General features: G+C 35.8%; 1 protein-coding gene across 2 annotated transcripts in view; it reads right to left on the bottom strand.

Moving 5' to 3' along the window:
* The window catches only part of CNTLN (centlein), a 313,278-nt gene that overhangs the window by 231,884 nt on the left and 58,229 nt on the right, over window positions 1-23,165 (bottom strand). For both annotated transcript variants that reach the window (XM_042913157.1, XM_042913158.1), the window contains exon 3: window positions 2,830-2,914. In XM_042913157.1, coding sequence (XP_042769091.1) covers window positions 2,830-2,914 — 85 coding nt within the window. The remainder of the gene's footprint in view (window positions 1-2,829; window positions 2,915-23,165) is intronic.

Here is a 23,165-nt window from a genome sequence, read left to right as displayed (position 1 = left end):
CCCAAAGGCAAGGGAATTAAAAGCAAAAATGAACTACTGGGACCTTATGAAGATAAAAACCTTCCGCACAGCAAAGGAAACAACCAACAAAACTAAAAGGCAACCAACGGAATGGGAAAAGATATTTGCAAATGACATATCGGACAAAGGGCTAGTATCCAAAATCTATAAAGAGCTCACCAAACTCCACACCCAAAAAACAAATAATCCAGGGAAGAAATGGGCAGAAAACATGAATAGACACTTCTCTAAAGAAGACATCCGGATGGCCAACAGGCACATGAAAAGATGCTCAACATCGCTCCTCATCTGGGAAATACAAATCAAAACCACACTCAGATATCACCTCACGCCAGTCAGAGTGGCCAAAATGAACAAATCAGCAGACTATAGATGCTGGCGAGGATGTGAAGAAACGGGAACCCTCCTGCACTGTTGGTGGGAATGCAAACTGGTGCAGCCGCTCTGGAAAACAGTGTGGAAGTTCCTCAAAAAATTAAAAATATACCTACCCTATGACCCAGCAATAGCACTGTTAGGAATTTACCCAAGGGATACAGGAGTACTGATGCATAGGGGCACTTGTACCCCAATGTTTATAGCAGCACTCTCAACAATAGCCAAATTATGGAAAGAGCCTAAATGTCCATCAACTGATGAATGGATAAAGAAATTGTGGTTTATATACACAATGGAATACTACGTGGCAATGAGAAAGAATGAAATATGGCCCTTTGTAGCAACGTGGATGGAACTGGAGAGTGTGATGCTAAGTGAAATAAGCCATACAGAGAAAGACAGATACCATATGGTTTCACTCTTATGTGGATCCTGAGAGACTTAACAGAAACCCATGGGGGAGGGGAAGGAAAAAAAAAAAAGAGGTTAGAGTGGAAGAGAGCCAAAGCATAAGAGACTCTTAAAAACTGAGAACAAACTGAGGGTTGATGGGGGGTGGGAGGGAGGGGAGGGTGGGTGATGGGTACTGAGGAGGGCACATTTTGGGATGAGCGCTAGGTGTTGTATGGAAACCAATCGACAATAAACTTCATATATTGAAATAAAAACTTTGAAAAAAAAATAAAAATTAAAAAAATAAAAATTAAAAAAAAGGCAAGAATTGTAACTTCAAATTTTCCAAAGTACCATCACAGAATAGTATATACATTTAACATATTATACTTTGTAGAAAGTTATAACCATTACTGAACAAAAATATACATGATTTTGGCAAAGAAATTAGGGCCTCTAAAAAAAATTAGGAGGCGTAAAAACAAATAATCTCTTATGGAAATTTAATATTTTATCCCCAAGCTAAGTGATTCTGCTCAAAAAGGTAAATAGTTAAGTAGTATATCCCTCAAGAAAGAGGAAGCACAAAAAGAATTTAGCAAAGAAAAGGGGAAATATACTATCATTTTTAAAAGTCAACATTTTAAAAAAATGGTATGCTATAGCTATCTAGATCTGGTAACCTGAGCATTCCCTAAAGCACTCACTGCAAACTTAAAACCCAAGAATATCAAAGAGTGGCAAAATCCATTCTCTTCCACAGAATAGAGCTGTAACTGAAGAATAGATTGCTCAGTCTGGATCTTTATCCTCCCTAACCTCCAGAATCTCGGGGTGGCCAATATGGCTAGTTTTTCTCAATCTAGTGTGAGTACAAATGACACTTGGCACTTCTAAGTCATATGGTTATATCTATTAGGCAGCTTAGCCTAGGCATATAACAGTATTTATCCATCTTAGAATCCATTTTAATGTTTTTTGATATTCAGGTAGAAAATACAACATCTTCCCCCCCAGAGCAAACAGGCTAAAATATTATTTCTAAAATTTTATCATTATGGTATCAATTATCATATTTCCTATGAGGAAAACACAACATTGGAGAATGTATAAACTTCAAGCTTATATGTCATAAAAGAATGCATTGTTCCATTTTAGAAAGATATTCTATGGATGTAGAGAACATAAAAATAATTGGATCTTTTATCTAAGTTAACTTCCACTTTAAGTTTTTTGATAAAACAACTTTATAACAGTAACCAAACTTAGATCAAAGTTCTCATAAAAGTTTAATTGGCTAGGAAGGAAAATAGAGTCAAAACTCAAAGATCATAGTTTCCAAAAAGAGCCTCCATTTACCCTAGAAGAATTATGGGCAATTTAGCCCGTAAGGAACAATTGGGTACAAAATGAATTTAAATATTTTATCACAATAGAGGCCAGTCTTGCAATAAATTTCTTTCTCCTTCATTTTTGAGATGTGTATACTTTGAAAATGGTTCTGGGAAGCACTGATAACATGGATTTTTTGCAGTGATAATATCCTGATTATATAATTACATATAATTTTACTATATATGTAATTGTATAATTAACTGATTATAGATAAGACATAAGAAAGCACAGTTTTCAAAAGATCAAATGGAATCATTCCTGTTATTTGTTGATCCTTTCTATGAATGAAACCATCTGAAAATTTACAAGTTTCAATGATATTGCTAATAATACAATGATAACTGGTAATAATAAAAGGCAAAATTCAATAGAACAATGAATAATTGCTAGTTACTACTATAAAACCATAACACTATCTTAAGAATTTTAATGAATAAATGACATAGCCCATTAATTCGGACAACAACAGGCTATAAGCAAATTACAACAGTGAAGAATATGTGGCCATAGTAGTTTCAAAATAGTGATGGTTTGAGATGATTACCCTGATATTCTTAATGAATATTTTTTTAATTAAAAGTAATTGCAAATATCTACACCTGAAAAAATATACTTATTCTTAGTATTTTCTGTTACACCAACCTGTTCCAATTCTTGTATTTTAGCATCCTTCACTTGCAGAATTTCTAAAACTTTTCTGTCTTTAGCTTCAGATTTCTGTTTTTCTCTATAAAGAAAAATAAGGGAGAGTTTATTAGTTATAATTGGTAGCTAATCCTTTAAATTTTCACATCCTGAAAATGAGTATCACTTTAAAATATAGAAAATTAAATTATCTGGGGTTGACAGCCCTTTCAGAATTAATCAGAAACCATATGGCAAGTGACAACAACTTACAAACTGCTGACAACTAAGACAACTTCATACCAAAAGAACAGTTTAGTTTCCAGATTTAGATCCATGATTAAAAAAAAAATACGCAACACATTTAATCTTGATCACAACCACTCTATCATCAATTTAAAATAAGTCAATATGTTCTTTATGTTTTAATGTTTATTTATTTTTGAGAGAGAGAGAATGCAAGTGGGGGAGGGACGGGGCGGGGAGAATTCCAAGCAGGCTCTGCACTGACCCCAGAGAGCCTCATGCAGGGTTTAAACTCACAAACCGCGAGATCATGACGAGAGCCGAAATCAGAGCTTAACCAATTGAGACACCCAGGCACCCAAAGTCAGTATGTTCTTAACATAAGCACTTTATACACACAATTAAATTAAGAATAAAATATCATTTTTTTAAGTAAAAGACTCAAAAGAGAACTAGAGACTTACTAGTAACTTTTAATAACGTTTTAACAACTTAAAACGGGATAAAAATTTACCGGACATTTATTTATATTTTAAAACACTTTAAAAATAAGTAAAATAAATAGAAATCTATACTTAAATCACTCAGGAGTGACAAAGTATACAGGAAAGTTAGAAGAAAAGAACCCTCAACTGCGAAACAGTGAAATGAAGCGAAGGGCCCTAGAAGGTACAAAGGAATATCAGAATGAAGAGACACCAATCAGAAAACCACAACACTGGTTTAAGAGATAAATTCAGATGATACACTAGTACACTTAAAAAATTTTAAATTAGACTTGCAATAACCTAGCATAATAAGTTCACACTTTGAGGCAATTCTCTGTTCTCTAAGTTGATACTATTAATAGAAAAACATAAAAGAAAGAATTAAGGAAACACAGCCACGTCTCTAAGGATTGCAAACTAAACAGAAATACAACCCTACAAACAAGGAGAAGGTGCTGTGTACTGTCCAGATCCAGATGTGGGCTAAGGTGAAAAAGAGCTCGGCTCCTGAGGGTAACTGCTAATGAAAGTGCCCTGCCCAATATAGGGAAGCAGAGCTAACTAAGCTCATTGTTTGAATCCAGAGACTAGGGTGGCGCCCCGAACTTCTGAAAGGAGTCTGGAAAAAGTCTTTCCCCACCCTTGCCTGGAACTAAGGCTTATATGAAAGTTTAGAAAGGCAAACGTTTATAGATAAAATCCCAATCAGGCACTGAGCCAAAACACTCCATAGCCGAGGTACTAAATTTAACAAATCCTCTGTGTCATTATTGGCTAAGAGCCTCACACTACAAATATAAAACCTATTTCAGGATGGGATAAGGGTGACAATTTAGTGGCAAACACAAAATTTTTAGAGAAAAAAAGGCATTAGGCAAGGCAGGGTAGTGGAGAAAGGAATAAGAGAACAGTAACATCAACCCTCCTACTCAAGGTTTATCACAAAAAATCCAACAAAACACAAGAAGAAAACACACACTCTACATTCACATACAACACATGCAAACACTGACTGAATAATTCAAAGAATCAATCACTCTAGACAAAATTAAAATAACACAACACACTGAAAAAGACTTTAAGGGGCGTCTGGGTGGCTCAGTCATTTAAGTGTCCGACTCCTGGTTTCAGCTCAGGTCATGATCTCACAGTTCTGTGAGTTCAAGCCCACGTCAGGCTCAGTAGCACAGAGCCTGCTTGGGATTCTCTCTCTCCCCCTCACTCTGCCCCTTCTCTACTCACGCTGTCTCTGTCTCTCTCAAAAATAAATAAAAATAAAGACTTTAAAGTAAGTAAGGATTTATGACCTAAAAGAATGACTACAATTAAAAACAAAAACAATAAATAGATCTTAAAAAATATATTGAAAACCTTGCAAATAAAAATTACAACCACTAAATCAAAACACAATTCAATGGGCTTAGCTCAAAACTAGATGTAAAAAGAGAATAAGTGAAATGGATAATAACAATGAGAAATTCATCCAGAACACTGTATACAGAAATGAGATGAAAAATATAGAAACACAGTTAAGACATGCAGGTCTCACTTGAAACTCCCAGCATATGACTAAAGAGTTCCAGAAGCAAAAAAAAAAAAAAAATGGGATGAAAGATAAAGCGGTATTTTTAGGAGATAATTTCTGAGAATGTTTTAGAATTAAATAGAATCCTGATTGAAAGAATACGTACCAGAATAAATACCTAAAAAACAAACAAACACACATTTACACATTAATCCATCATTCACTTAATGAGTGTTTATTGAGCATTTATTATATGCTCGACTTCATTCTAGGGAATAGAGAACGGCAGCAAACAAAATAAACCAAGTGCTGTCTTGATGGAATTAACATTCTAGCTCATAGATGCTGAAAATAAATGATATATAAGTGAATATATAGTATGCCAACTAGCTATATGTATAAGAACAATAAACTAGGGTAATACAGAAAGGGATGCCTCGTCTTAGAGAACTGGGAAGCAAAAAGAAGGCTGTTGCTATTTTGTATAGAACAATATAGAAGGTTGTTGTTTTTATATAGCAAAAAGAAGGCTGTTGCTATTTTATAAAAACGACTGTCCTTAAAGATATGTGAGCAGAAACTTAAAGGAAGGAATTAAGAGTCATGGAGATTTCAGGGAAGAGTTTTCCAGGCTTTGGGAACAGTAGCAAGAGCAAAGATACTGAGGCAAGAGCACAATTGGTGTAGCCAAAGAACAGCAAAATAGTAACGTCCATACAAGGGGAGAATGGTGGCTGAGGACAGAATAGTCACTGGGAATAAAGCAGTATATTGCCTTTTAAGCCCTATGAACTTTAGATCTGACTCCCAATAAAATTGGAACAGAGAAGATAGTTTTGAGTAAGGAAATAATACAATAAGAATTAATATTTCACAAGTATCACAGTGGGTCCTGGGCCGAGGTCAGACTCTAGCAATCAAAAGTAGAAGCAGAGAGAATAATTAGGGGGCAAATAAAATACCCAGGTGAGAACTAAAGATGAACTCGACAAGATAGGTAATGGTGGCGTTACTGAGAAAGTAATAAAATTCTTGATATTTTGAAGGTAGGGCTAACAGGATTTCTTGATCCAATAGGTATGAGATTTAAGGGAAGAGAGAAGTCAAGAATGTTTCCAAGGCTTTTGTCTGAATAACTGGAAGGATGAAGTAGACATGATCTCAGATCCTGATGAGGAGAGTTAAGGGACATTAGAATTTTGGATTTGGACAGGGGCACCTGGGTGGCTTAGTCAGTTAAACCTCCGACTTAGGCTCAGGTCATGATTTCAAGGTCCAAGAGTCCAAGCCCCACATCGGACTCTGTGTTGACAGCTCAGAGCCTGGAGCTTGCTTCAGATTCTGTGTCTCCCTCTCTCTCTGCTCCTCCCGCACTCACACTCTGTCTCTCTCTCTCAAGAATAAACAAACACTAAAAAAAAAAATTTTTTTTAAGTATTTGGGATTTGGACATGTCAAATGTGAGATGTTTAATCAAAATCCAATATGCGGTTGGTAAACAAGTCTAGAATCAGTCAAATGGTCAAGGCTGAAGATAAAACTTTAGGCATCATCCAAATATATTTAAAAGCCTAAGAAGTAATTTTGGATAGAAAAATCTGAGAATTGGGTCCTGAGGCACTCCACATTTATAGGTTAGTAAGGCGAGGAAAACAGCCAATGATACCACAAAGGATACACAGTCATGCAAAAGGAGAATCAAGAGAGAAAGCTAAGTGAACAAGTTATTTCTAGAAGGAACCAACCTTGGCAAATGCTGTAAACATGTTAAAGAAGACAAAGACTAAAAACTGGACTTCTGGGATTTAGCAGTATTGTAGTCACTGGTGATTTTGACAAGAGCTGTTTTAGGAGAATGGTGGACATACAAGCCTAATTGGAGTCAGTTCAAGAGAGAAAGAAAAAAATAGAGATAGTAAAAACTACTTTTCAGATGAATTTTTCTGTAAAAAGCAGCAGAGAAATGGAACAGTATTTCAAAAGAAATGTGAGATCAAAAGAGATTTTTTTCAAAAGACAGAAGATAAAATTGCATGTGAGTATGTGGACAGGAATGACCCAGTATAGTGAGCGATACAGAAGACGCAAGAGAGAGAAGAGAGAACTGCAGAGTGACATCCTTGAATCCTTAAGGCTTCAGTGTGCACAGTTTTTTTTTGAACTTAAGTGACAGTATAAACAGTTCTTCCAAAGAAATAAAAAGAGAAAAAGAGAAAATAGATTCAGGTATGTTGGTAGAAGATGTGGTTATGGGAAAGAGTAAAAGCTCTCTTCTAAAAGCTTCTATTTATTCAGTGGTGTAAGAAGCAAGGAGGTTGTCAAGAGTTTAGCTAAAGCTACTCCATGCCTTGGCATCCATTTGGTTTGGCCAAGCAGCCTGAAGCTAGTTCATGCAAGTGCCCTAGATAGCAGCTCACAGAGTCACAAGTAAATTAAAGTTCTTGATATGACTTCCCTAACAGCCGTTGTGATCAACAATCTCCCCTGCTTCCCAATGCCATTCCCTTATGTGTCCCTTACATAAGATCCCCTCATAGAGCTCACCAAAACCTAGCTCTTTTGGTTTGACTAATCCCACCTGAGCCTGGAAACCCCAAAGTACTCCACACACAAACCCTCATAAAGGCATGTGCCCTAGGTCCTCTCTGTCTCCGTACTGTGCCTTGACTTCCCCATGTGGCCCCTCGAGGCATGCCGGGTACTTCCTCTAGGACATGTGAGCAATAAACTTCTCTATTTCAGTTTTTCTTATGGTCTGTTGTTGAACCATGGCTCACCATCCAGCGCCCTGTGCTCCACTTAACATTAATCTGACAAATTCATAACAGTTATCTGAAAGTGAAAAGGAAAAACAAAGTGTTATAAGTTGACAAGAGAGTTAAGCATCAAATAGTCTTCTAGGAGACTGGGATGGTAAGTGAGCCAGGAAAAAATAGGGTATCTACTAGTCAGTACTAAGACCATGAAAGTCAGTAGTCATAAATTCACATATGACCAGTCGTCATGGCTCAGAATTTTTCTCTAGCCAGGTTCAGCCCTCTGAATATAGGCACACACTAGGTAGAGAATTGGAATAAATCACACTTAAAATTTTACAAACATATGTATTATTTTTACTGTTTGTATTTTATTCTGTTTTATTATTTTATTTTCTATTACCAAGTATTGATAGCACATCTAATGCATAATCACAGTCCATTGTCTTCAACTGGGCTCTCTTTGTATTTATTTATTTTTATTAATAATGAATTTCAACATATTTTCACCAATTGAAATGTTTTTTTCCTAATTTTCCAGTGCCAGTCAACATAACTGTCATTTTATATTTTATTGTTTTTGATTTATAAAACTATTTTATATATTAAAAATATATGACCTTTATCACTATATTGTACACCTGAAACTAATATAATAATATGCTAACTATACTGGAATTAAAATTAAAAGCTTAAAGAAAAAAAAGAAAAAAATATATACCCTTTGCCTATCATTTGTCACAAATACATAATCTCAAATTATCATTTGAATGTTTAATATTATAAAATCACGAGTACTGCAAAACAGTACTACATCAATTCAAGGTATATGCATCAGGGGGAAGATGGCTTCAAATCTCAAAGGGAAGGGGGCTTGATTGAGTTTACTCAAGGACAAAGACCCAGGATATAACAGCCAAGATATTAATTCCAGTCAGAAACTCCCCCTGTAAGTTGCTTTTTGAATATGCTATGAGCCTAGTATTAAATTCCCAGGAATTAGTTTAGTTTACAGGGATAGAGTCTTTCTAATTCACTCTTTTGTAGTAAGCCTAAAATCCCTACCAGTGTCCAAATACGTTCTGGTGTCCTTTTTATGAGGCAGGGATAAACCATGTGCCACAAAACTCAAACAAAAGCATTACTGCAGCTTGGTACCAGAGTGATTATCTCCTACTATATACACAGGTATGTACATAAACTTACTCACAGTCTAACCAAGTGGTTCTCATACTGTGAGTTACCAGAGAAGTGGGATTAGCATCATCCAAGAACTTGCTAGAAATGTACTATCTTCTACCCTTCCTAAGTGCAGAAACTCTAGGGTAGGGCCCAGCAATCGGTGTTTAACCATAACAAGGTGCTCTGGACTGAATGTTTCATATTCATGTTGAAGCCCTAATCCCCAATGCGCTAGTTTTTGTAGGTGGGGCCTTTGGGAAGTCATAAGGATGGGGTCCTCATGAATGGCGTTAGGGATCTACATGAAGATGATCTCCCTCCCCATCATGTGAAAATATAGCAAGAAGGTAGCTGTCTGCAAGAGAGCTCTCACAAGGAATGGAATCAGTAGTCACCTTGATATTGGACTTCCTAACCTCCAGAAATATAAGAAATTAATGTTTGGCTTTTTAGCCACCTGAACTATGATATTCTGTTATAACAACCCGAACTAAGACACAAAGCCTCAAGTGATGCTGACACACACTAAAATTTGAGAGTCACTGAAATAACAATAACTAAGCTGAACAATATAATACTGAAAATATAGGTCATAAATGATCTATAAACTTCATGTCAAATATAAACTTCAAAAATATACTTCACTGATGTATTTTAAACCAAAAACCTTCAAAAATGACTATTATAGTTTTGAAATTGAAAAAAAAAAATCACAATTCACAATCTATATAGAGATTTGTCCAGCAGCTCCTCCTGGTGGCACATGGTATTTTCATAACAGGAAAATGCTCCCAAGAGAAAACAGCGCTACAATACGAATACAATTATTTTTTACTCAAAATAATACAAGGTAAAAAAGTTGTTTCAAATTTAAAACACCACCAATGTATCTGGTCAATTCAATTAATATATATTCTCTGTATTTATGAGACATTTAAAAAAAGGTTCCTAAAAAAAAAGGGATACTGTCAAGAAGTTGATGATGATCAATGACTGAGACAAACTCCTGTTTAGCTAATTAGAACCACTGATGTGCAATAATGATGTGAGCTAAGAATATTTGCAGACTTCTTTAGGATGAAAAATGAAGTGAAGAGACGCTGTCAAATGTGTACAAGTTTAAAGCTCCAATCACTTTTCCCAAGAGTACTACCCATTTAAACATTTAACATTGCTGGTACTTAGCCACATGAACTACCACGGTAACTTTTTGCCATTTTTCTAAACTCAAAAATCTGAGAAATTATTCTAAATCATTAGGAAACAAAATTTTATTGTGTTATAGACCATGCCATATATTATACAATATGACAGGATCATATTTTCTGGGCTTGAGCCCATTTTTAATGAGATGTCAAAAATGAAATATTAGAGTCTAAAAGAAACATTTAACTATAAATGAGGCAATGATATTGGTCTGATTTAGAAAACAAAGAAAATAAAAAAGCAAAGCTTACTGACATTGATTATTCTTAATTAACAGATAACAATAATGCACAAAATAAACCTAGTTGGAAGAACATTTTCTTTCATTTGAGCACAAAATCTATTAAAATGTAGATTTTATACTTATTAATGACTTTCCATTTAAATGCTTTCTCACTTTCTGATAAACATTAAGATTCTAAAACAGGAAGACTGATAAAAATGGAAGTTTAGGGAAATGAGAATCATACCATTATCATATTATCTAACCTTTTATTCATGAACTGTTTCATAACTATTTTTCTACTTTGAATATGCATAATAAACTACTAAAATGGTATCTATGAACAATATAATGAGAAAACTTTTAAAAAAACTTAACACAAGTATTTTTTCAAATATGTTTACTCCACAGTAAAAACAGCTATTGAAAAAAACTCTAATATACTTAAATAAAAATACATTACTAAATCAACAGATCCCCAAACCTTTGGTATAAAATATTTTAAAGGTCAAGTATACTTAAGATATCTATTTCTCTTTAAGATCAGAGCTTAATTTTTAGTATACAATCCAGAATTTCAAATTATTATATTTTATACTTCAATATAAAAATATATTTAAACTATATATGAAAGCCAAAATTTGTGATGGAAGATTCAGCCTGACACATAAAAAATGATTGATCTTTTTCTTGTTCCATCAGGTATTTCCAAAGTAGAATAAAGAATAGAATTAGGCTACAGCATCTTAATCTGAATTTGCAAATTATGGGGTACTGGTGAACTCTGTAAACAAAGAAGAAATCAATAATTTACTAGAACATAACAGCTTAGATTTAATATATTATTAAATAATATATTTGTTTCAGATATCCTTATTCATTCAACATCATTTCTAACACGAAGTTGAAACTCAAAACCCTTTCTGTTTTATAGTTATAAATTAAATGATCTTATTTGGTTATTGATTTTCCTGTTTCTTCTTTTAACTACCTGTCCAGTTACTTCTGCATAAACACTCCCTATTACCTAAAACATCCAGAAAAGAGTTGGAAAAGATTGTGCGTTATATGTCTTTAATAATTGTGCAAATATTTTTCACCCAGAATCTAGAAGTCTTTTACAGTGTTCAAAAATATCAGCACTTCAGAACAGACTGTTTTAACATCTGCACATCACCAGGGCTGCCCCCAAGGATTTTTAAATGATGCCTGCCTGTGCTGAATAAAGTGCTAACTTGCACCTTGCATTTCAAACTGTGTCCTGAGCAGCCATCCAGTTGGTACAACACCAGCTGAATTCCCACAGGCCACTGTTCACTCAGGCTTGACTGCAATTATCATGTCAATATTTTGTGCTCCGATATGCAGATATGCACACATGCAAGCTGCATAATACTTCCTTCTCCATGGAATGTTGACTTATGTTCAATGTTCTGGGAATTTTTAATGAAACCAGAAATAAACTTACATCAAATAAAGACTATTGCAATTATTTTGCCATAAAAATGATATGTCTATGTTAAATTATAAAAGCTAAATTTTTAAAGGAACTATGCTTCAGTATTTATTTCATAGAATTATTTCATAATTCTTTAATGTAAAAGGTCTTCATAAAGGTTAAAAGACTATTTGACAATGTGTTTTTTCATACTTATTGTTCATTCTTTCACCTTAAGCAGTACAGTGGTTCCAATTAAATACCTTTCTATTAGTAGCTTTGACCATCTTCCCATTCATCCATCTCAGCCCAGGCATTCATGGCTGTTGCACCAGGAAAAGTACTCAGCAAAATATATTTATGCCCTGTGTGGAGCTGCCTAGCAGCACTGCTGCCAGATGGAAGAATTCTGGCAGCTACACTTCTGGGGTCTCCAACCAGCCATGCTACTTCCATGCTCCAAAATGCAACCTTTTGCAGGCTGTGCTTGCTTAATACACATGGGACAGTGTACAACCATACAGCAGCTGTGCAACCCATGTGTTTAAAAGTGGAATGGAGCAGGAGGGAGGTGTTCCCAGTGGTGAGAGTATATAATATAAGCTTATAACAACAGCCTGCTTATTAAGCATCTAAACTTCAAGTGTAAACATAAATATGAGATAATCTCTCATCCTCTATGAGGTTAAATATTTAAACACATTTATTTCAAGAATATAGTATGCATATTCTAAATAAACATGCAAAAAATACTAAATATCATCTTGCCTTTTTATTCCTTTTATGGTTCCCATTTTCCAGGACTGAGTTTTCATTTATGGATGTGAGAGAGAGAGAGAGAGAGAGAGAGAGAGAGAGAGAGAGAGAACAGTGAAAATGGGAGACTGAGTAAAGGAAAAAAGTATTGAGGAACCCATCAAATAGTAAAAATAAATGTTAAAAAGAAAGCAAAACATGTCTCTAAGATTTATACAAAGATTAAGTATTTAGAAGTAAAAAAGAAAAATGGGAAAATAAAGCAATGTCTATAGAGGTTTCATTTGAAAATGTTGTATATGAAGAAGTAAAAAATATTACAATTGGTAAACTCTGAACATCTCCAATTTGGGACAGATATATTTCTGAATTTGAGTATTCAAATTCAAGTACAAAACACATTTAAGGATAAGCAAAGTGCAATAACCTTTAATGTTAAAGAACAATAAAAACATCAAAAAGGCTGCAAGTGACTCTTGGAAGCCTATTATTTACAAAACACTAATTGACTTTTCTCAAGACTATAAAAACAAACTGAAAAGGAATGTAAAATATAACATGAGATGGTGGTGATGATGATGATGATATACATACAATGTGCAAGGCATTATTATAACAAATATATGTGCATTAACTCAAAACAATTCTATTCTTATTTTCATTTTACAGAAGAGAAAACTAAGGCATATAAAAGTGAGTATTTTGCCTCAAATCACACAATAAACCACGTGATAGAGCCAAGATTTTAAACCATGTAGCCCTGTCTCCATGGCTATCATAACCACTAAATCATTAAAAATAACTACAGTTCAATATTAAGTTCCAGCGAAAGACATACAAATTTTTCCCTAACATCTTTAAAACTGTTAAATACTGGATTTCGTATTTTTCCATCCATAAAGATGTAACGATATTCACCTTTCTAGCTTAGATTTTTCTAGAATGTCAGCATTGCCTATAAAGCTGTTTCAAAATGTAGATACCTCAATCTCATCGTAAACCTTGACAAGTAACAATCTCACAGAGTTCATAGGTGAATTATAGCTCACAAATCTCTTTAAACAACTGGATCCACAACTCAGTGAAGGAAATATTCTTACAATTAAGTCTTTGCTCTGTAACTCATTGATTAAAATTAAATATGACATTCCTCACATGTCCCCTTATCAAATTTTTGACTACTTGAGAAGAACTGTTTAAGGATCAATGCCACTTTTGGGTACCGATTACTGGACAAGCTTTTAACTAAATGCTTCTGTAATCCTTCAACAAACTCTTCTTAAAATCCTTTTAACAGATGTGGTAACTGAGACCTAGAGAGAGTGTTTCAATAAGAAAGACTCAGCAATATTTGTCATTTCAACTCTGGTCGTTGTAACATCGAAGTCTGTATTCCCAACCATCTATGTTCATGCCTCACCCCTCCCAAATTCCTATGTTGAAATCTAATCCCCAAGGTTCTGGTGTTTGGAGTAAGGGGATCCAGAGGAATTGGGAGGTAGGGACTTGGTGCCCTTAAAAGGCAAACAAGACACCAGAGCACTCTCTTGCCACCACGTGAAGACACAAGAAGTTGGTAGTCTGCAACAGCTCTCACCAGAACCTGGCCATGCTGGCACCCTGATCTCATGCTTCTTGCCTCCAGAACTGTGAGAAATAGATATCTGACGTATAACCCACCCAGTTCATGGTATTTTGTTATAGCAGCCTGAGCTGAGTCTCTTTTTACTGTTAGTTTTTAAATTCCTAATTTTAAAATTTAATCTTAAATACATCTCCAGAAGTTCTGATTTTATATAAATCTGAAAGAGATTCTTACAGGTAAGAAATAATACTTTAATCATGGAAAAATGTAAACTTTTAATTTAACAAATACTATACGTACAACAAACAATATGTTGAGATGGAATAAATGCAGGGAAGAGAGCTTGTTTATTAAATGAGGGAGGATCAAGGAAGACATCTCTTAATGATTACAATTTTTACCACAACCACCTTCCTGAGAAGCATGTTGTATTCTCCTTCCCCTGACCCTCTCTCCTCTCACAGTATAAGTAGAATATTAAGCACATATCAGGCATTCAAATAGTAATTCTGAATTAAATATAAGGATTTATTAAGTACTATCAGGTATGCAAACTATACCACAATCTATACAAACCCAGAACTTAAAAACTCATAGAAACATATGGAATTTTCAAGAAGATTTAAAACAATAAAAACATAAAATAATTGAACAATATTTTTTTTGCAGATGGGAGTATATTGAAAAAAGAAACAATAGTATTCATTAAGAAGTAAAATGAATGTCATATTGCTGGCCAGCTATACCAAATACCTTTCATTTCCAGCAATTCTATCGATCAAACTTATGTGTAATCATGGTATACTCTCTCCCAAATCATTAGAATGACTTCTCAAACAGATCTAGCATCCATTAACTTCTTGCTAAAATCCAATTCCTTGAACTCATCATGAAACATATTCCAAGTTTAATCTTAAAGTCATCATAACATAAATGGAATACAATGCCAGTAAGTAATATATTTATTTTATTTCTTAAAGTTTTAAAGCGTTATTCTTGGCTTCTTTTCTCTAATCTAATCTACTAATAAATAACTTTAATAAGTGTAGGACCATAAAATAAATTTAGATCACAGTTAGTTGTTTTCTTCTTTCTTTGTTAACATTCAGGTGAGAGATTAATTCTCCGTCTGGATAGTAGTTAAAAACAGGGGCTCTGGAACCATACACACTGCCACTCATTAGTTCTGTGAGCCTGGGCAAATTATTTAACCTCTCTGTAGTTCATTTCCTCCATCTGTATAATAAGAATAATAATTAGACCCATCTCATAGGACTATTGTAAGAATTTAGCCAATATGTTGAAAACACTAAAAACCACTAAAAACCCCATGTGGACCATAGTAAACACTTGATAGATGTAAGCTATTATCACTATGATTGTTTTATTATGTATTAAACTAAGGACACATGGAATTGCAAATATATCCTTAGCGTAATATTACACAAAAATATTTTCCATATAGTTCAGAATATACTTGCTTATACATCATTTTGAAAAATTTATTTAAGTAATCTCTACACCCAACGTGGGCCTCAAACCCACGACCCTGAGATGAAGGCACACACTCTTCTGATTGAGCCAGACAGGCGCCCCCAAAATATATTATTTAAAAAAATCATTTTGAGTCACAATACAGTTTAGAACTGTATGCAAATATCCTAAAGGATTAATCAGGAATATCTTAAATCCATTTCAATATAATAATTGATACTGAGAAAAACAATAACAGCACAGATAATTTTGACCATTTTCAGTTTGAGTCCTTTTCCCTTATTTATTCCCATTATAAAATTCATCTTTTTCTTTTGTTTATTCAATACACCTTGTAGAGTAATAAAGTACTGCATTTTTTCTCCCACTTAATATCATGTTTTAGGATTTTATTCATTCATTATTTCTTTGTATTACAGATTATTTATAAACATAGTCACAAAACTAATTTATTCAATAATGCTTATATGAAACCTCTGCAGTAAACACTTCCATCAAGAAAAATGTCAAATGTATTATCCCTTTATTTCACTATTACACAGTTTTTTTAAGAAACCTTGCTGGTCAAAAATGATCAAAAAGGATTCTCTGTCTCAACATAAAATAATTAGGTTACTAACCATGCCAAAATTCCATGTAAAGCAGTAATAAACATTAGAAGAGAATGTGCTAATTCTATTACCCAGATTGTGTACCAAGGTTCCCAGGGGTGTTGTAACAGACAGGGCATTGTGGGATATTTTAAATGTCTACGGGAAACAGAGAAATACTTCACATCTATTGGACACCATACAGAATACTTGCTAGAAGTTCAGAGCTTCAATATTAGATTGCACTACATTTCTTTCATGACATATCTTTATGAAGTTCAGTTTTTGACCACTGCTGTGATAAAAATTAAGGTGAGAGCAAAAAGCAATGTGAAATAAGAAATAAGGGTAGCAGTGTCCAATCTGATTATAAGGTTGGAGCAATTGTCCAGTACCCAAAAGTTCACATCCTACAGCAAATAATTATGTTTAAGAATAAAATTAAAATATAACTTTTTCCTTTTAATTTGTATGTATTTTAATAGCCGTTACAATGTTAGGGCATAAATACTTAATCCCAATGAAACTCTTGGATATTTCTCTTTAATTTGAAGTGCCATGAAAATATTACTGATATACAAAGGTACTATGAACTGAGAACACTGGGGAACCTACGAGTTAATCTTTAAAGAAAACAGATTCATTACTTAAATGACCAAAGATTATAATGCATGAATAATTATTAATTACAACACTTAGAGCAACAGAGATCTTTGCTAAAAAGTCTCACAACTCCGTGGTAGTAGTTCTTAATTGCTATCATTACAATTCTACTCAGTCTCACTCAACTTTAATCTCAGTGCATTTCAGCAGGCTCATACATGACTCTTCAAGAGTAAAACTGAAGGAGTATAAGAATATAACAACTCAGCTAATGACAAATAAGTTACATACACTCAAGGTTAAACACAGATATTTTGGCACAACTTTTTAACCACTAAGAATTTCTAGGTACAAACATCATTATGTGTATCAACGAACTTCATTATGGGAGGTCTACCTGATACTCTGAATATAATAACAACAAAATCAGTTAAATTTTTTATACCTGGTACTTTAGTGAAAAATTCAATTTGCCATGTGAATAAAATTAAATTCACCAGACAAAAAATTTCCTTTGTTGGCATAATTTCAATTTAAGTTACTATACGTTCTTATGTACTATACATACTTACATGTACATGTGTGCTATATGTACTTATGTACTATAAGTTCAATTAAGTAATCATATGTTCATACTGATTTATATGTTTTAAAATGTCTGACAGTTCTGGGTCATTTCCCAGCATATGAAGCTGAATTGACTTCTGTTACTAGCCATAGAGAGGAAAAGGATATGCCCTGCTACTTTAGACAACTTGAAATCTATAAAAAATACACAAAATATTTTCAGAACTAGTGAGAAGATGGCAGTGTAGGAGGACACTGGGCTCACCTCGTCCTGTTGATTGCTTAGATTCCACCCACATCAGCCTAAATATCCCAGAAAACCCCCAGAAGGCTAGCAGAATGGACTCTCCAGAGCCAAGCGTAGACAAGAGGCCCATGGAAGACAGTAGGAAGGGCAGAGAGATGGTATGTGCTACACAGACTGGCGGAAGGGAGCCAGGGTGGTGGAGGGGCAGGCCCCGGCAAGGCAGAACCCCCAAAGTCTGGCTTGCAAAGGCGGAGGGGCCGGATTGCATGAGTTCTGACAGCCATCTGGACTTAACATCTGGAATGCTAAAAGTCAACAGCTCTGCTCTCAGAGAGCAGGGAGGGCGAAAGGAGGCCAGGAGGGAGAGTTGTTGAGCCCCTGAAGGACAGAACTCAGCCAGGGAGCAAAGGTGCTGGCAAGCACCATTTCCCTCTCCCATCCTCCAGCCAAAATTCCAAAGGGAACGAGCTCCCATCACTGAACTTGCTTGCACCGTGAAATCGTCCAATGCTGTTTTTCTGTGGATCCATCCCTCTGATGGGTCTGCCTCCCTGCAGGTGCTGCAGGGCCCCTCCTGCAGGGGACCACCTATGGCAAACTTAGCTAAGCCTGCCCCTCCTGCCCCTCCTGCCCCTGTGCACCTTGCAGATCCACCCCGTCTAATAAGCCCTTGGGCAGATCTCTTCAAAACAGCACCACAAACCTGGCAGTGTGCAAGCAGCCCAGACAGGGGACACACGACTCCACAGTGAGTCCTGCCCCTGCAAGAGGGGAAGATAAGGTACACACCAGTCTGACTGTGGCCCCAGTGGAGGGCTAGGGGCAGACATCGGTCTGACTGCAGTCCTGCCCACCAACACAAGTTTCTCTGGACAGCACAGGGGAAGTGCCCTGCAGTTGGAGCTACCTCAGGGATGAACCAAATAGACAAAATGGAAGAATTCTCCTCAAAAGAAACTCCAGGAAGAAGCGACAGCTAACGAATAGACCAAAAACCATTGAAGCAATATAACGGAACAAGAATTTAGAATAGTAGTCATAAAATTAATCGCTAGGCTTGAAAAAAGCATAGAGGACAGCAGAGAATCTATTGCTACAAACATCAAGGGACTAAGAAATAGTCATGAGGAACTAAAAAATGCTATAAATGAGGTGCAAAATAAAATCGAGGTGGCCACAGCATGGACTGAAGAGGTAAAGGGGAGAATAGGTGAATTAGAAGATAAAACTATGGAAAAAGAGGAAGCTGAGAAAAAGAGATAAAAAAGTTCGGGAGTTTGAGGGGAGAATTAGAGAACTAAGTAATACAATCAAACAGAAAAATATCCGTATCGTAGGAATTCCACAAGAAGAGATAGAAAGGGGCTGAAGGTGCACTTGAACAAATGACAGCTGCGAACTTCCCTGATCTGGGGAAGGAAACGGGCATTGAAATCCAAGAGGAGAGCTCCCTTCAGACATAACTTGAATTGATCTTCTGCACAACGTATCATAGTGAAACTGGCAAAACACAAGGATAAAGAGAGAATTCTGAAAGCAGCTAGGGATAAACGGGCCCTAACTTACAAATGTAGACACATAAGGGTAGTAGCAGACCTATCTACTAATTTGGCAGGCCAGAAAGGAATGGCAGGAGATCTTCCATGTGATGAACAGAAAAAAACATGCAGTCAAGAATCCTTTATCCAGCAAGTCTGTCATTCAGAATAGAAGGAGAGATAAAGGTTTTCCCAAACAAACAAAAAATGAAGGAATTCATCACCACTAAACCAGCCCTACAAGAGATCCTAAGGGGGAGTCTGTGAGTGAAATGTTGCAAGCACCACAAAGTACCAGAGACATCACTACAAGCATGAAACCTAAAGACATCACAATGACTCTAAACACTTATCTTTCAATAATAACTAGACTAAATAGACTAAATGCTCCAACCAAAAGACACAGGGTATCTGAATGGATAAAAAAACAAGACCCATCTATTTGCTGTCTACAAGACTCATTTTAGACCTGAAGACACCTTCAGATTGAAAGTAAGGGGATGGAGAACTATCTATCATGCTACTGGAAGTCAAAAGAAAGCTGGAGTAGCCATACTTATATCAGACAAACTAGACTTTAATATTAAAGGCTGTAACAAGAGACAAAGAAAGGCATTATATAATCATTACAGGGTCTATACATCAGGAAGAGCTAACAATTATAAGTGTCTATGCACCGAATATGAAAGCCCCCAAATATAGAAAACAATTAATCACAAACATAAGCAACCTTATTGATAAGAATGTGGTAACTGTAGGGGACGTTAATACTCCACTTACAACAATGGATAGATCATCTAGACACAGGATCAATAAAGACACAAGGGCCCTGAATGATACATTGGATCAGATGGACTTGACAGATATATTTACAACTCTGCATCCCAAAGCAACAGAATATACTTTCTTCTTGACTGAACATGAGACATTCTCCAAAATAGATCACATACTGGGTCACAAAACAGCCCTTCATAAGTATACAAGAATTGAGATCATACCATGCACACTTTCAGACCACAATGCTATGAAACTTGAAATCAACCACAGGAAAAAGTCTGGGAAACTTCCAAAAGCATGGAGGTTAAAGAACACCCTACTAAAGAATGAATGGGTTAATGAGGCAATTGAAGAAGAAATGTAAAAATATACGAAAACAAATGAAAATGAAAATACAACAATCCAAACACTCTGGGATGTAGCGAAGGCAGTCCTGAGAGGAAAATACACTGCAATCCAGGCCTATCTCAAGAAACAAGAAAAATCCCAAATACAAAATCTAACAACACACCTAAAGGAAATAGAAGCAGAACAGCAAAGACACCCCAAACCCAGCAGAAGAAGGGAAATAATAAAGACCAGAGCAAAATAAACAATATACAATCTAAAAACACAGTAGAGCAGACCAATGAAACCAAAAGTTGTTTTTTTGAAAAAATAAACAAAATTGATAAACCTCTAGCTAGGCTTCTCAAAAAGAAAAGGGAGAGGACCCAAATAGATATAATCAGGAATGAAAATGGAACTATTAGAACCAATCCCTCAGAAATACAAGCAATTATCAGGGAATACTATGAAAAATTATATGCCAACAAACTGGACAACCTGGAAGAAATGGACCAATTCCTAAGCACCCACCCACTTCCAAAACTCAAACAGGAAGAAATAGAAAATTTTAACAGACCCATAACCAGTGAAGAAATTGAATCAGTTATCAAAAATCTCCCAACAAATAAGAGTCCAGGACCAGATGGCTTCCCTGGGGAATTCTACCAGACATTTAAAGCAGAGATAATACCTATCCTTCTCAAGGTGTTCCAAAAACTAGAAAGGGAAGGAAAAGTTCCAGACTCATTCTATGAAGCCAGCATTACTTTGATTACCAAACCAGACAGAGACCCAGCAAAAAAAGAGAACTATAGGTCAATATCCCTGATGAATATGGATGTAAAAATTCTCAACAAGATACTAGCAAATAGAATTCAACAGCATATAAGAAGAATTATTCACCATGATCAAGTGGGATTCCTTCCTGGGATGCAGAGCTGGTTCAACATTCGCAAATCAATCAATGTGACACATCACATTAATAAAAGAAAAGATAAGAAACATATGATCCTGTCAATCGATGCAGAAAAAGCATTTGACAGGGGTGCCAGGGTAGCTCAGTCGGTTAAGTGTCCGACTTCGGCTCAGGTCATGATCTCACGGTCCGTGAGTTCGAGCCCCGCATCGGGCTCTGTGCTGACAGCTCAGACCCTGGAGCCCGTTTCAGATTCTGTGTCTCCCTCTCTCTCTCTGCCCCTCCCCTGTTCATGCTCTGTCTCTCTCTGTCTCAAAAATAAATAAACGTTAAAAAAATAAACAAAAAAAAGCATTTGACAAAATTCAGAATCCTTTCTTAATAAAAACCCTCAAGAAAGTCAGGCTAGAAGGAACATACTTCAACATCATAAAAGCCATTTATGAAAAGCTCACAGCTAATATCATCCTCAGTGGGGAAAAACTGAGATCTTTCTCCCTGGGATCAGGAACATGACAGGGATGTCCACTCTCACCGCTGTTGTTTAACATACTGTTGGAAGTTCTAGCATCAGCAATCAGACAACAAAAGGAAATCAAAGGCATCAAAATTGGCAAAGATGAAGTCAAGCTTGTACTTTTTGCAGATGACATGATATCATACATGGAAAACCTGACAGATTCCACCAAAAGTCTGCTAGAACTGATACATGAATTCAGCAAAGTCACAGGATACAAAATTAATGTACAGAAATCAGTCGCATCCTTATACATTAATAATGAAGCAACCGAAAAACAAATAAAGAAACTGATCCCATTCACAACTGCACCAAGAATCATAAAATACCTAGAATAAACTTAACGAAAGATGTAAAAGATCTGTATGCTGAAAACTATCTGTATGCTGAAAACTATCTCGCGGTCCATGAGTTCAAGCCCCATGTCGGGCTCTGTGCTGACAGCTCAGAGCCTGGAGCCTGTTTCGGATTCTGTGTCTCCCTCTCTCTGACCCTCCCTCCTTCATGCTCTCTCTCTCTGTCTCAAAAAAATAAATAAACGTTTAAAAAAAACGAATAAACTGAGGGTTGATGGGGGGTGGGAGGGAGGGGAAAGTGGATGATGGGCATTGAGGAGGGCACCTGTTGGGATGAGCACTGAGTGTTGTATGGAAACCAATTTTACAATAAATTTCATATTAATAAAATGTTTTTCAGATACTGGACACAGGTAGCAAAAGACTATGATCCCTGAAGGGAAACTAATGAGGCAAGCTATATAATTACTTTAATATTTTTTAATTTTTTTAACATTTATTCATTTTGAGAGAGAGTGTAAGCAGGGGTGTGGCAGAGAGAGAGAGAGAGAGAGAGAGAGAGAATACAAAGCAGGGTCTAGACTCAGAGCTGTCACCACAGAGCCCGACACAGAGCTCGAATTCACGAACTGTGAGATCATGACCTGTGAGATCATGACCTGAGCTGAAGTCAGATGCCAAACCGACTGAGCCACCCAGGTGCCCCAAATGTATAATTACTTTAGATTATTATCAAAAGGCAGCTTCCAAGCTACAGTGAAGGAAGGGGAAACCTAAACAGAACTCAGTCTCATTAATTGGAGCAGACACAGACTGGAGTTCAAGAAATCCAAGGTGGATAGAATTTGAAAGGCAAAGCAATGGAGAATGGAGCTGCATATAGACAGAGTACCAGAGGGCTACTCTTTGAGTATTGATCTGTCCATAACTAAGGAGAAACTATTCCATCCATGCAAAGGAGAGAACCATTGGAAAGCAATAGAGTGGACAATTTCCAGAGGTCACAAAGGGCTGAAAATAGTTCATGGTATCATCAGTCAGAATGAAAAAACCTTATAATATATATACAGGACATTA

The sequence above is a fragment of the Panthera leo genome, chromosome D4 (assembly GCF_018350215.1).
Source record: "Panthera leo isolate Ple1 chromosome D4, P.leo_Ple1_pat1.1, whole genome shotgun sequence".
Taxonomy (NCBI): domain Eukaryota; kingdom Metazoa; phylum Chordata; class Mammalia; order Carnivora; family Felidae; genus Panthera; species Panthera leo.
The sequence above is the reverse complement of the archived record's forward strand: the minus strand, read 5'-3'. Positions and strand labels throughout refer to the sequence as shown.